Source organism: Chiloscyllium plagiosum, chromosome 2 (genome assembly GCF_004010195.1).
Source record: "Chiloscyllium plagiosum isolate BGI_BamShark_2017 chromosome 2, ASM401019v2, whole genome shotgun sequence".
Lineage (NCBI taxonomy): Eukaryota > Metazoa > Chordata > Chondrichthyes > Orectolobiformes > Hemiscylliidae > Chiloscyllium > Chiloscyllium plagiosum.
The window spans coordinates 91,036,071-91,052,269 of record NC_057711.1 but is presented as its reverse complement, the minus strand read 5'-3'; the positions used below and the strand labels follow the sequence as shown (position 1 = coordinate 91,052,269).

The 16,199-nt window shown below is 41.2% G+C and overlaps 1 protein-coding gene across 6 annotated transcripts in view; it reads right to left on the bottom strand.

The window, feature by feature from the left end:
* Positions 1 to 16,199, bottom strand: part of syk (spleen tyrosine kinase) — a 186,642-nt gene that overhangs the window by 85,239 nt on the left and 85,204 nt on the right. For 4 of the 6 annotated variants that reach the window (XM_043714078.1, XM_043714088.1, XM_043714053.1 and 1 more), the window contains exon 2: positions 10,194 to 10,658. In XM_043714078.1, coding sequence (XP_043570013.1) covers positions 10,194 to 10,595 — 402 coding nt within the window. In that variant the 5' untranslated portion in view covers positions 10,596 to 10,658. Of the gene's footprint in view, positions 1 to 10,193; positions 10,659 to 15,616; positions 15,710 to 16,199 lie in introns of those variants that run through there. The other 2 variants (XM_043714072.1, XM_043714062.1) reach the window with 2 other exon arrangements.

The window sequence follows — 16,199 nt, the reverse complement described above, 5'->3', positions numbered from 1 at the left end:
CTGAGTCACAATTAAGTAGAATGAATGGCTTTGAGGTATGTAGGGAAGAGGTGTTGGAAATTCTGGAAAGCGTGAAAATAGATAAGTCCCCTGAGCCTGATGGCATTTATCCTAGGTTTCTCTGGGAAGCAAGGGAGGAGATTACAGAACCATTGGCCTTGATTTTTATGTCCTCGTTGTTTACAGGAGTAGTGCCAGAAGACTGGAGGCTAGCAAATGTGGTTCCCTTGTTCAAGAAGGGGAGTAGGGATAACCCTAGTAACTATAGGCCGGTGAGTCTCACTTCTGTTGTGGGCAAAGTCTTAGAGAGAATAGTAAGGGATAGGATTTATGCACATCTAGATAGGAATAATGTGAACAAGGATAGTCAGCATGGTTTTGTAAAGGGCAGGTCGTGCCTCACAAACCTTATTGAATTCTTTGAAAAGGTGACAAAGGAGGTTGATGAGGGGAAAGCGGTAGATGTGGTATATATGGATTTTAGTAAGGCGTTTGATAAGGTTCCCCATGGTAGGCTACTGCAGAAAATACGGAGATATGGCATTGAGGGTGAGTGGGAGGTCTGGATTAGGAATTGGCTGGATGGAAGAAGACAGAGGGTAGTAGTTGATGGCAAAGTTTCTTCATGGAGTGCCGTCACTAGCGGTGTTCCGCAAGGATCTGTTTTGGGACCATTGCTGTTTGTCATTTTTATAAATGACATGGAAGAGGGGTTAGAAGGTTGGGTGAGCAAGTTTACGGATGATACGAAAGTCGGAGGAGTTGTTGACAGTGAGGAAGCACGTGGCAGGTTACAGCAGGATATAGAGAAGCTGCAGAGCTGGGCAGAAAGGTGGCAGATGGAATTCAATGTAGCTAAGTGCGAGGTGATTCACTTTGGGAAGAATAACAAAAAGATGGGGTACTGGGCTAATGGCCGGATACTTGGTAGTGTGGATGAGCAGAGGGATCTTGGTGTCCATGTACACAGATCTCTGAAAGTTGCCACCCAGGTAAATAGTGCGGTGAGGAAGGCATATGGCGTACTGGCTTTTATTGGTAGAGGAATTGAGTTCCGGAGTCCTGAGGTCATGATGCAGTTGTATAAGACTCTGGTACGGCCGCATCTGGAATATTGTGTGCAGTTTTGGTCGCCATACTATAGGAAGGATGTGGAGGCATTGGAACGGGTGCAGAGGAGGTTTACCAGGATGTTGCCTGGTATGGAAGGAAAATCGTATGAGGAAAGACTGAGGCACCTGGGGCTGTTTTCACTAGAGAAAAGTCGAGGGCCAAAGGGCCTGTACTGCGCTGTATTCTTCTATGTTCTATGTTCTATGGATAGGATATATAGACAAGACCTTTTCCCTGGGGTGGGGAGTCCAGAACTAGAGGGCATAGGTTTAGGGTGAGAGGGAAAGATAGGACCTATAGGGCAACTTTTTCATGCAGAGGGTGGTGTATAGAATGAGCTGCCAGAGGAAGTTGTGGAGGTTGGTACAATTACAACAGTAAACAGGCATCTTGATGGGTACATCAATAGAAAGGGTTGAGAAGGGTATGGGCCAAGTGCTGGTAAATGAGATTAGATTAGGTTAGGATACCTGGTCGGCATAGATGAGTTGGACTAAAGGGTCTATTTCTGTGCCGAATATCTTTATGATTTTATGACTCTAATGAGGCACAGGTTTAAACTAGTAGAAGGCAAATTTGGGACTGATAGCAGTAAGCTCTTTTTTTCTCACATGGTTAATACACTGAGTAAAATTTAAGATGGAGTTACATAACTGAGGAAATAAAAAGGGAATCAGTTGAAGGCCAGAATAGGGCAAAAATATCTGTCCATCCACTATATTAATTGGCCATCATTTTTGATTTTTTATAATCTAGCCCATGGGCCTGAGTTATAGGGAGACGTTGGGCAAGTTAGGACTTTTCTCTTTAAAGCGTAGGAGACAGAGCAACGACCTTCTGGAAGTGTATAAAATCATGAGAGGCATGGATAGGGTGAATGTACTCAGTCTTATTCCCAGGGTTGTGAAATCACAGACTAGAGGATATCAGTTTACGGTTAGAATGGAAAGAGGAAAAGGGAACATGAGGGACAACCTTTTTACACAAAGAGAGGCAGGCATATGGAATAAGCTGCCAGTGGAAGTTCTTGAGGCAAGTACATTAACAACATTTAAAAAGCATTTGGACAAATACATGGATAGGAAAGGTTTAGATGGCCATGTGCAGGGAAATGGGGTTAACGTAGGTAGATATTTTGGTCAGCATGGACCAGTTTAGGCCAAAGGGCCTGTCTCTGTGCTGTAAGACTCTGTGACTCTATAATTATGACATGGAATAGGTGCTATAATTTGTCATGTATTTTCTTTAAATCACATTTTAGGTAAGTAACTGAAATTATTGTTGTCTCAAAGCAGGCATTTATGTTTGGTTCATATCCAATGACTGAAATCAAATTTTCTGGTAGCTTTGTGCATCACATGTAGAATTAATTAGGACATTTTAAATTTAATTCTCATGCCGAAAGTTATGTATTGGGTTGCTACAAACCTGTAGCATAAATGACCATCAGAGGCATCAATAGTGTCGTGGAACTTGCTGTCAAATAGAACTTGCGGTAAACACAAAGATGTGTTTATACCAGCACTATGTGGGGGTCTCACAGATTTGAATGGCTATCAGTGGACTGTAAAATCCTTACTCACACAAATGCCATTCACTTATTGTCCCTCTGTTCCCTGACCTATAAAAAATAAAAGTATCAAGTTTATCATTTCAAAGTGTTTTTTTAAATTTATTCTCAGTGTATGGTCAAACTTACAAGATCACCATGACTTACCTATCCCTTGTTGTTCTGAGGAGATGGTGGTAATAGAATGGTTTATTAGACCATTTCAGAGGTAAATTAAAAGTCATCAGTGCTGGGTATGAACAACCAAGTTACCTTTACTGAAGGATATTAATGAATCAGTTGCAATTTTATGATAATCTAATAATTTGTTAGTTACCACAACTTCTTATTTCAGTATTTTAAAAACTGAATTCAAATTCTCAATCTGTAATGACAAGATATGAATTCTTTATTAGTCTGATCCTCTTGATTTCTAGTCCAGTTAGAAAAGCATTAAAATATCATACCAATTTGAAAAATCCATGTGAATGATTTCCATCATGCTCACCACTTATCCTTGAACCGACAACTACAGGAGATTGTTACCCAATCATTTGCCTGTCCAACTTCTCACTCTCTTTGGGCTCCATCCCAACCTATCGTTTACCCCGCCCGAACCTCCATCTTCTGGATATAAACTGACATTTTCCTAGTTACCATCAGTTCTGAGGAAGGGTCACCGGGCCGGAAACATTAACACTGATTTCTCTTCACAGATACTGCCAAACCTGCAGAGCTTTTCAGCACTTTCAGCAATTTCTGTTTTTGTTTCTTATTATTTATGGAACGTAATGTGCAAATTGCTTGCCAGAATTACAAAAGTTCCTACACTTCAAAAGAACTTCATTGTTCTTTGGAAATTCCTGAGGTCATAAAGATACTATATACATACAGATCTTTTCTTTACTTTTACTTATCTAAGAACGAAGACAGAAAATGGTGGAAAAGTCAGCAAGTCTAGAAGCATCCATGGAGTCAGAGAGAGAGTTAACATTTTTTAAGTCCAATGACTTAAACAGTAATGCTGTTTCTCTCTCCAAATATGTGTTGTTTTTCTAACACTTCCTGTTTTGATTTTAGGTTTCCCATCAACTGCAGTATTTTGCTTTTATCTCTTTAAAAAATTGACAGGTTTAGATAAAGAATCTAGATCAGCGCAGGTTTGGAGGGCTGAAGGGCCTGTTCCTTTGTTGTAATTTTCTTTGTTCTTTGTCCTATTGAATTTTTTTTTGTGAGCCATTTAAGGAATTACTATCAAACTTCAACACACTGTTCAAACTTTGGGGAACACCTGGAATTATGGTGTAAATGGCCTTCCCCTCTGCTTTGGCTGGGTTTTCACTTGCTCCATTAATATTATGTCAGGAGATTGGGAAATTTCTAAGGTAATTCTACCTCTTTGTTGCTGATTTTGAATATTGCTGCTGGAAATATATTGAACCAGAGTTTTCTGGGGTTTGTCCCAATGTATAAGTCCAGTGTGCTCTGATGATTAGATTTATTCTGTAGATTTAGCTTTAAAAATGTTTCCTCTAAAATTGTCTATAAGTGCAAGCTAATAACATTACAGTGAGGGTGACCTACTCCTCAGGAAAGAGTCAAAGAAATGTTCACCCAATTAAATTAATGGATTCAGATATAAACAATATCAAATCGCTTATGGAAAGTGAAATAAAAAAAGTGGAAGAAGATTGGATAAGCAATAAAAGGGACAACAGAATTAAGCTAAAAATCAGAAGTCTATTTATCTCTGTCTTCAAACACTTCTTTTCTTCTACCATCCCACACCAAGGCCCAGACTTTTTCAGAGTCATGGAAACTTTACAGATGTTTAAAAATGATGGTAACACCCATATGTAGAAGTCCCATCTCTATTTTCACCAATAGGGGAAAGAGGATGAAGTTTGAAAGACACAGGAGTGGACTTTGAATATTGTATAGTAAATCCAAATACTAACTCGGTGCTAAGTTCAAACAGACATCATTTACACCCTATCAAGTAGCATGATCTGCAATTTGAGAATTCAAAGTTTTTAAAGTAGTAGACTGTTTTCATCAGTAAGCAATAAAAAGAATTTGTTCTAGCAAATACAAGAACTGTTTGTTTGCTGATAGTTTCCCGCATGCAAACAAATATTATTATGCATTATTAGTGCTTGGTCTCTTCCCACAACCTACAAATATCCCAACAGAGCTGTGTCACAATTTAATTGACAGCCCAAAGAGGTTATTGTAACAGTAGCTAAAATTATAATGGGATTTTGAATACAATTATGTACTTTTTTTCAGATGAGAACATTTAGAAGTTTTAAAGGGACTTACATGAATGGAACTTTTATTTAGTGAAGGCTGTAATAGATATATAGAACTTTTGGGCACAGTGGTTAGCACTGCTGCTTCCCAGCACCAGGGTCCTGGGTTTGATTCTAGCCTTGAGCCATTATGTGTGTGGAGTTTACATGTTCTCCCAGTTGTCTGTGTAGGTTTCCACTGGGTGCTTTGATTTCTCCCACCGTCCAAAGATGTACAGGTTAGGCTATGCTAAATTGCCCCTTAATGTCTATGAATTTCATAGTTTCATAGTAATAGATGCAGGAGTATGCCATTTAGCTCATCGAGCCTGCTCTGCTATTCACTAAGATCATGACTGATCTATCCATCATCTCAGCTCCTCCTACCTGCATTATCCCCAGAACACTAAATTCTCTTACCATGCGAAAACCCATCCAACTGTGTCTTGAATATATTTAATGAAGCTGCCTCTACTGCTTCCTTGGGCAGAGAATTCCATAGATTCACTACTCTTTGGGAAAAGTAGTTCCTCCTCATCTCTGTCCTAAATCTACTTCTCCTAATCTTGAGGCCATGCCCCCTAGTCCTTGTCTCACCCACCAGCGGAAATAACTTGCCTGCCTCCATCTTATGTATCCCTTTCATAATTTTATATGTTTCTATAAGATCCCCACTTGTTCTTCTAAATGCTAGTGAGTACAGTCCCAGGTAAGTATACTAGCAGTAGTATTTGTGGAGTTATGGGGATTGGGTAGGCAGGCTGGTCTTCAGAGGTTTGGTACAGACCTGATTGGTTAAATGGCCCCCAGAAAGTAAAAGAAAACTTTTGTTTCATCTCAAAGTGGCTTCTGAGATCTGTCCATGGTGAGTACTGAAAGATCACTAGGTGGATGTTAAGGAAAAGTGTGGATTGACAAGAGTTGGTGTGCTATAAACAGTCATTAAGGATGGGAGAGGGGCATAAGGAAGGCATGTGGAGCAATGGGGGTGAGTTGGAAGATGTCCTCTCCATGATGTGGCATGGTGTGGGAGTGGGGGTAAAGGTGTATAGGGCTGAGGCCTAAAATATGAGAAAATATCGAGAACAAAGCCCACAGAACATAAAAAGGCACAGATTAAAGGCAGCCACTGAGGCTACCAAGTGCTCAGACAGGGAGACAGTGAGGACTGCAGATGCTGGAGATCAGAGTCAAAAAGCGTGGTGCTGGAAAAGCACAGCCGGTCAGGCAGCATCCGAGGAGCAGGAGAGTTAACATTTTGAGCATAAGTTCTTCATCAGGAAGTGCTCAGACAGGTGGAGTAAAAGGTCTTTCAATGTTATGAATGACTTTGTTCTAGGTATTTGCTCATATTTTAGGCCTCAGCCCTGTGCCTGAAGGTAGTAAACTTAATTCCATCCTGCACCCGTGCTCCCAGAATGTAGATGCTACTGAAATTATGCAACTCATGCTATTCACCTTGGGAGTAAAATTGCGGAGTTTGTAGCCTCCTTATTCCCCCAACTAAAATGCATGAGAACAATCTTATCTGATTGATGTTCATTTGCTACTTATCTCCCTGTTCTGCCTTCCTGTATTTTGTCACATGCTGTTGTTCTACAACTGAATAGTTAAAAGCTGTATTGGTATGAGGAAACAAACTTATCAGACTTTAACTTCATACCTAACCTCAAAACAACATATTATTTTAGGTTAAAATTTAACTCCTACATCCACAACTATCTTTATGTATCCTTTCTTTTAGTTTTCATGAATTCAATAAAATTTTGCAATCATAACCTGGCTTTTTGGAGGCATGTTAACTATATTGGTGTAAATATAGGGTTTAACTGCTACATTGGTGGTACATGCTCAGCATTTAGTTTGTTCTGCTTTTGACTACTATGTACAGTTAGGCGAAAGTGAGGACTGCAGATGCTGGAGATCCGAGTCAATATTAGAGTGGCGCTGGAAAATCATGGCAGGTCAGGCAGCTAAGGAGCAGGAAAATCAACGTTTTGAACAAAAGCCCTTCACCGGGAATGTACAGTTAACAAGTGCTGCTCAAAGTAACCAAGAGGTTTGACATGTACTTGTACATATCTTTAATGCCAGAACAATTCCATTAGATTTCAGATCATTTACAGAGGCTTTCCTTTTACATCTGCCACTCAGGAATCCACTATCTTTCCAACCATTGATGTTAATTAATTCATCCATAGCTCCATAGAGTTCTTCTATCACTTGTTCAAGGCATGGAATCATACCTGCTGTCTGCCAATCTTCTAGCACTATTCCCTTTTATAATGAGGTATTTTTATATATGAAACAGTGCCACCAGTGTTGCTTAAATTAACAAATTTTAGTAGTTTTAGAACTGTTTTTATGTATGCCATCAATTCATATACCCATTCACCCTGAATGCAAAACAACGCTGTTACAAAAGGTTGCATAAAATACACATGCTAAGAGAGAGTGATGCGAACATACAAGCATATGTGTTGGGAGCATGAATAGTCTATTTGGCTCCTTGAGATTGCTTCACCATTTACTAAGATCACTACTGATCTGACTTTAGCTTTAACTCTACATTCCTGCCTCCCCCTATAACCCTGTTTGCCAACATCAAGCTTACCAACAATCTATCCACCTCTGCCTTAAAAATATCCAAAGCCTTTGCTACCACTACCTTTTGAGAAAGAGAGTTCTAAAGACTTACTATCCTCTGAGAGAAAATTTTTGCTTAATTTCTCTCTTCAATGGATACCCCTTTATTTTTAAATAGTTACCCTAATTCTAGATTCTCCTTCAAGAGCAAACATCTTCTCCACATTCACCCTGTCAAGCCCTCTCAAGAGCTTGTATGTTACAATCACGTCACCTTTTACTATTTTAAACTTTGTGGACAGAAACCCAGCCTGTCCAACTTTGCCTTATTAGACAACATGCTTGTTCCAGTGATATAGACTGGTAAACCATCTCTGAACTGTTTTCAATACATTACATCCTGCCTTAAATAAGGAGACAAATACCGTACACAGTACTCCAGATGTGGTCTCTCCAAAACCCTGGAAACTGAAGCATAGCCTCCATTACTATCATGTTGAATTCCCTTCACAATAACCAATGCATCCTATTAGCTTTCCTGCTGTAGCTGTATATTAATCTTTTGCAATTCATGAATTAAGACTGCCAGGTTATTCTGCACCTCAGATCATTGGAATACCTTCTAAATAATATACTTCTTTTCAATAAAATATAATAATGTTCTTGCCAAAATAAATAATTTCACATTTGCAAGATCTTTGCTCACACAGTTGATCTGTCTATATTTCTTTGTAACTTCCTTATGTGTTCTTCACAACTTACATTCTACCCAAGTTTGTGTCATCAGCAAACTTGGCAGTCACACTTGTGAGCTAGCCAATCTTCTATCCATGCTCTCCAGAGGGTTGGTATGACTCGATGGCCCGCTTCCATTGTGATTTTGTGGTTCTATGTAGTTTGGCTCAATTTCATAATAAGTTTCCAAAAGCATTTCTTGAAAAGTTAGAAGTTTCCTACATCCTTTTTAGCTTATACTTGTCAAACAATTCAAATTTTGTGTCATTCTTTACATAGCTCTCAACATTTTATTATTTTTTATCTTTTTTTTCTTAACTTTTTTGGACTAATTGAAATATCAAAATTAGTCATCCCATAGATGTTTGTCAGGTTGTATTAACAATGGTGTGGAGCAAAGACAAGTAAATGGAGTTGAGGCCCAGGTAATTCACAACTGAATTAAATAGCAGCTCATGTGACTGAATGGCCCACTTTTGCCCCATGTTTATTTTTATTTCCTTTATTATCTTTCCTTGCAAGACACTTAACTATTCTCTCTCCAGAAGAGAGGATGGGATGAGCTGAGCATTGTTGGAAGTGTGCTGCTGGAAAAGCATAGCAGGTCAGGTAGCATCCCAAGAGCAGGAGAATCGACGTTTTGGGTAAAAGCCCTTTATCAGGAATGAGGTTTGTGAGCCAAGCGGGTGGAGAGATAAATGGGAGGGGGGTGGGGCTGTGGGGAATATAGCTGAGAGTGCGATAGGTAGATGAAGGTGGGGGCAATGGTGATAGATTGGAGAGGAGGGTGGAGCTGATAGGTGAGAAGGAAGATAGACAGATAGGACATGTCATGAGGGTGGTGCTAAGTTGGAAGGTTGGATCTGGGATAAGGTGTGGGTAGGGGAAATGAGAAAACTGGTGAAATCCACATTGATCTTGCATGGTTGGAGGGAATTATTCCCAATTCCTCTGCCTCCGCCACATCCGCTTCCAGGAGGACCAGTACCACCACAGAACACACCAGATGGTCTCCTTCTTCAAAGACCGTTATTTTCTCACCCATATGGTCAATGATGCCCTCCAGCTCATCTCACCTACGTCCCACACCTCCGCTCTCAAACCACACCCCCCAACTGCAACAACAGAAACACCAGGTCCTCACCTTTTACCCCACCAACCTCTGTATACATTGTGTCATCCTCTACCATTTCCGCCACCTACAAACGGATCCTACCATCACAGATATATTTCCCTTCTCACCCCTATTTGCATTCCGTAAAGGCCATTACCTCGGCACCTCTCTTGTCAGGTTCACGCCTCCCAATATCCAAGCCTCCCCTCCTAGCACCTTCCTGTACCACTGCAGGAATTGCAAAACCTGCACCTAACCTCGCCCCTCACCTCCATCCAAAGCCCAAAGGAGCCTTCTACATCCATCCTCCTTGCAGAATGCTTCAGAAAACATCTCTGGGACACACCAACCAACCAATGCCCCATTGCCAAACACTTCAACTCCCCCTCCCATTCCACCAAGGACATGCAGGTCCTGGGCCTCCTCCATCGCCATTCCCTCATTGTTCGCCTTGGGAGCCTCCAAACACAGGATAAATGTGGATATCACCAGTTTCCTCATTTCCCTTTTCTCCACCTTATCCCAGATCCAACCTTCCAACTCGGCACTACCATCATGACCTGTCCTACCTATCCACACCACCCTCCATTCTGACCTATCACCATGACCACCACTTTCATCTACCTATTGTACTGTCAGCTAATAGAGATCAAATAGTGCAAATGTTTTGAAAACACACTAAGTTATCTCCAGTGCTTACACTCCATTTTGTGCTAAACTCCTGAGAGTCACCCTGCCACTTAATTCTCATTCAGTACACAATGCAAGTACATCTGTGAAAATAAAGCCAAGTTGTCTTTATTACCTGTAGGTTCCACGTTTGTTGGACATATTCCCTGATCAAATGGTCTTTCAGGTCTTCAAATGGCCCAATTTTTGGTTCAATTCCCTTTGGTCGATTGCATGGGGTTTTCAGAAGACAAACAAGACCATCGGTCTCTTCAGTATGGTACTCGACAATATCTACTGGACTCTTATGGGACTTTCCTCCAGTTATGAGATAACTTCCACTTAATTCTCTTTCTATTGTATAGTGATAACACTTTCCATTATATGCCACAGACAAAGCAAAGCCCCCAAGATAGTTGCGACTCTGACGCAAAAGGTAGAGGCCATTGATCATTCCAGCCTGCTTCAGAAAGTCCTCTGCTTCATCTCGTGTAATGCTGCCATAGAAGTAAGGTAGATGATTTACTCTCTCAGCCATTTTATTAGAAGTAAATTATATTTGGCACAGCTGTTCCTTTGATCTTCTCAGCTGTGATCCTTCCTTTGAAAAAAGAAAAAGGACAGTTTGTAAATAGAAATACTTTCTCATTAAAAATTGAAGGATTGAAATGTTACCTTTAAATTATAATGAACCTTAAATATTATTTTAAAAAAATAAGCAACATAAACAATGAAAGCATGCATATAATGGAATGTTTTGTTCATAGTGGACAGCATATTGTTAATAGAGATGGAAATGTGTTGCTGGAAAAGCGCAGCAGGTCAGGCAGCATCTAGGGAACAGGAGAATCGACGTTTCAGGCATTAGCCCTTCTTCAGGAAGGAGCCCGAAACGTCGATTCTCCTGTTCCCTAGATGCTGCCTGACCTGCTGCGCTTTTCCAGCAACACATTTCCATCTCTGATCTCCAGCATCTGCAGACCTCACTTTCTCCTCCAGCATATTGTTAATAGGCATTTAATTCAAATAGTCAGAAAAAGATGCTTGTAATGCAGCTAACAATGATTTTGTATCCGTGTTATTGCAGATATTTTTAATCAACCTAGTCAGATGTGATCTTTGGCACACTTTTAGAGCAGGTGGAATTTGAATCTAGGCCTTCTAGCCCAGGGGTAGGGATACTCCCATAATTCCTGATGATTGCACCATGTTTAAGATGAAGTTGTACATCCAGTCAAGCACCATCTGTCTGGAGCTCCCTGCACAATTTGTGGCATTTGCCCTGGACTTGGAAAAAAGTAAACTGGCGCTCCTTTTAGTAGACTGTGACCCAGAGGTCCTGTTGGGTTGGGGTAATGCAGTTGTGGCCATCCTCTTTCCCCAGGACAAGCAGTGGAGGCCATGACACTAGACCTTACCAGCCTGATCCAAGATTACCACCCAGGTCAGTGCAATCTTTACTTCATCCAAGTGAATGCTTAGCACTGTAGGGAGAAGGAAATTACTTCATTACTCTGCCAGGGTATGAGTCACTATAATTCTCTCTGCTACCTTGCAATCACTCACTTTACGCACTGCACAAATCTTCCAACAAGGCGCATGCTGTGCCACTCCTGCTGTTGCATGCAACATTGTCCTATGCCCACCAAATCCACACGTGACTAATCCTGCTTGGCCTTTGTGCTACCTACTCAGAACTTCAACACCTCTCCTTGACCTGCATGAGCACTTATTGCTGTGCCACTTACAGCATTTAATCCTTCCCTTTGTCTCTTTCGAGAAGAAAACAGTGTGCATCAGGGAGGCAAAGACCCTGGTCTGTACTGGTCCAAACAGTTGACCAACAGTTTTTCCACCCCTGCATTGACGTTGCCTTTGACCTACTGGGACAAGATCCCTAACTGGCAAATGTCACGCTGGATCTCACTGAGGACTACTCCCTATAGATGTGGAGACATGGCTCTTTGCTCAAAATACATGCAGTGTGTTTACTGCATAAGCTGCTGTCACATAATGTAGATGTGAGTCTGATCAAGTATTGTGTTGTTGTCTTGACTGATGACTACTGGCCGGAGTGACAAGCTGGCTGCCTTTAGGTCTGAGTAAAACTGCAATGTAACAGTGCATTAGTGTTGTGAGCCTTTAAACTCAAAGCATAAAAAGGTAAGGCAGGAATGCTTTGAGCATCCAGGTAGATACCATAAGCATAGCGCTAACAAAGTAAGAGAGCAGCCCTGAGATGTCTGGTCCAAACTGTGAACTGTGTACTTGTCCCTCCATATAAAGTGTTCTTGCAGCAGCCTTGTAATGAGAGTTGTGACCATGCTCCAAGTGCAACACTAAAATGCAGAACCATACTGTAAGTGAATTGGAGATTTGCCAGTGAGGGTGCGGATTGGCTTGTACATGTGGAATGCCAATATCTGCGGATCTGGGCTGAGTGACTGTTGCACTGCTATGTGCCCTACGACATTAGTGTTGGACTTCCAAATAACAGACCTGGAGGAGCAAGTGCAAACTGGAGTCACTGGGTATTGTTTAAATTTTCAAGAAGTCTCATTGTCTTCTTTCTAGTTGGCAGGTGGAAGAATTGGAGCCTGCATGTAAATGATTTAAGATTAAGTAGTTGTGAAGGATGATAATAAGCAATAATCCTTTTTAATAGCTGTGACCTTGTTAATTTCATCTAGACATACAGAATTCTGTTGGAAATTATGGCTTGTTGCTTTCAGTATCAAGAAAGTATATTGTCCTTTTTTTTTGAAGAGACGTTTTAAGGCAGAGGTGATGAGCAGTCTACCACAGCCACTACAGCAAACACATTGTAAGGACTTGGTTTTATTTCAAATTTGGAACAAAAGAAGCAGCCTGAATGGGTGTGGTTAAGGTCCACAGAATTAGGATTTTTAGTTTTAACTTTCAGCAGTTGTTGTGGGGTCTTGAAGAAGAGAAAACTATTTTTCCCTCAAAAGTTGGGGGTTCTCTTCCTGCTCTGGAGTTGTATATGAGACAATCTGTTTTCTGAATTTGCCTTTTGCCAAGGGTATGTTTATGGGATTTTATTATATTAGAACAGTTCATTAATAATAGTTACTATATCTATTATTCTGCTATTTTTACCTGCAGAGTTAACTTATTCTAATTCCTTCTTTTTTTTGTTGTATTTTGATTATAGTGGATGAATAAAGTGTGTTTAAATCTGATAGTTTGATGAATCAAATTGCATCTGGAATGCAACTTACCTTTAAAATAAGAAAAAGTTAGGGTTTAGACTATCTTCTGAATATTTTGAGGGGGTTTGGTCTGGTCTATAACAAAAGACCTTACTTGAATTTTCATGCAATACTCCCAGATTTCCTAACACAGCCAATGTTGTCAGGGCTTGTTAAGACTCTGTCCACAAATTAAACATGAAGCCAGAATTTCTACTTCACAAATTTCCCTGCTCATTGAGAATATAAAATACCTTAGTACACCACATTTAGAACTTTATGACATGTCACAGATTAATGTAGGTGAAATTATATGCTTGTGTTATTTTCTTGATATAACTGTACAGATTTATTCCCTGCTATTTAATTCTTAAACATGCCTCCATCTTAAGAGTATCAGATAAATTTATAAATGTTGGGCTTATATTAAAACTGTATCCAAACTTATTAAGCTAGCATGTCATTTTTCTCTCCCATAATGATCAGTATCCAAATTATTCAAGTCCCTTTATTTCCATTTAGAATTCACAAATGCTACTAGTATTAATTCTTCAACTGTTATGTTAAGCAGTTATGAGTCAGAAAGAAAGTAATTGCACTTTACTGCTACAGCTCTTAAAATTAGAGCTCTTCAACTTGCCTCCATTTTATGAAGCCATACTCGGCAAATCGTTCCCTAAGTTTACATTCGGTCTCCCCGATATAAAGAACACCACATCGGGAGAATCTGATGCAAGAAACTAGATTGGAAGAGGGGCAGGTGAACTTCTGTCTGACCTGGAAGGACTGTTTCGGGCCCTGAATGGAGGTGGCGGAGGTGGAGTACAAGCAGGTTTTGTGTCTATTCCGGTTGCAGGGGAAGCTATCTGGGGGTTCAGGGGGATTGATGGGGAAAGAACCCCAAACTAAGGACTGTTGAAGGGAACAGTCCTTGCGGAAAGCAGAGAGGGGTGTAGGGGGGAAAATGTTCTTGGTGGTGGGGTCCAGTTGGATTTGGCGAAAGTGTTAAAGGATGATATTTTAGATACAAAGACTGATGGGGTGGTAGGTGAAAACAAGAGGGACTCTGTCTTTATTGTGTTTGGGAGTTTGAGAGCAGTGGAATGGGGAATGGAAGTAGTGCGGCGGAGGGCTGTCTGGATGACAGAGGGGAGGAAAGCACGTTGTTTTAAATAGATTAACATCTGGGATGCTTAGGAGTGGAATGACTCCTCATGGCTGTGGGCGGCACGGTGGCACAGCGCCTCACAGCGCCTGAGACCCAGGTTCAATTCCTGCCTCAGGCGACTGACTGTGTGGAGTTTGCACGTTCTCCCCGTGTCTGCGTGGGTTTCCTCCGGGTGCTCCGGTTTCCTCCCACAGTCCAAAGATGTACAGGTCAGGTGAATTGGCTATGCTAAATTACCCATAGTGTTAGGTAAGGGGTAAATGTAGGGGTATGGGTGGGTTGCGCTTCGGCGGGTCGGTGTGGACTTGTTGGGCTGAAGGGCCTGTTTCCACACTGTAATGTAATCTAATCTAAATCTAAATCCAAGCAGATGCGGCAGAGGCAGGGGAATTGGGACCACAAGATGGAGTTCTACAGATATTGGTGGGGGGAGGTGTAGTCCAGATAGTTGTGAGAGTCTGTGGATTTATAGTAAATGAAGCAGAGCTTCTCAGCTAGGCCCCCAGGGGCTGACCTGACCTCCCAGTCTCTGCCCATTTTAATTCCCCTTCCCAATCCCTTTCCGACATGACCATCCTTGACCTCCTCCATTGCCACAATGAACCAAACCACAAATTGGAGGAACAACACCTCATCTTCTGCCTGGGCAGCCTACAGCCCAGAGGACTCAACATTGAGTTCTCCAATTTCAAATAACCTCCCTTCCTTTCCCCCGACTCCCTTCCCAGCTCCTTCCCCTCCCTTCCGCCCCTCCCAGCCACCTACTGGATGCATTTCTCCCATTGACCAACCAGGTCGTACCCTCTACCTGTCTTCACCTATCCCCACTTCACCACCCTGACCCCACATCCACCTTTACCTGCAGTGTCCCCTACACACATCTCCAGTCATGAAGAAGGGTTACACCCGAAACATTAAATTCTCCATCACCTGATGCTGCCTGGCTTTCTGTGTTCTTCCAGCATCCAGCTTGTCTACTTTGGATTCCAGCATCTACAGTTTTTTTTTGTCTGTGTCACACTTTGAGGCAGTGCATTCCAAATCTTAACTAATTGTTGCAAGAAAGTGTTTCCCCTTGTGTCTCCATTTGCTTCATTTCTTAGCTACATTAAATCTCTTCCTTCTCATTCCTTATTTATCCACCAGTTAAACTAATTTTCCACTCGTGATTTTGCATACCTCTATCAATGTTTTCTCAACATCCTCTGTATCCAAGATAAAGAGTCCAAACATCTCCAGTCTATGTAACTGCAAAAACTCAAAGGGGAGCATGAGCAACCAGAGGTTATTGTATGCATTGGTATTAATGACATAATTAGCAAAAGGGATTATTTACTGGAGAGTGAATATAGGGGTTAGGCAGAAGGTTAAAAAGCAGGGTCTAAAGGTTAAGTAATCTCTGGATTATTCACATTGCCACATGCCAGTAAGAGTTGAAATAGGATTTAGGGCAGATTAATCTATAGCTGAAGATCATTGGGATCTCTTCTGGGACAGAGATGATCTGTACAAGAGAGACAGGTTTCACCTGAACAGGAAGAGGAACCAATATCCTAGCAAGGAGATTTCCTAGAGCTACTCAGGACATTTAAACTAGTCTGGCGGGGGTGGGTAAACAACTATGAGACAAAAGAGATGGTTGAGACTAGTACAGAAGTTAAAGAGAATCTTATGGACCAGACCAAAAGCCCTGCAAATATATCAAGGAGATAGCCTAAAACCTAACTTTTACTTATTCGGAGGCAAGAATAAGATGCTGTGT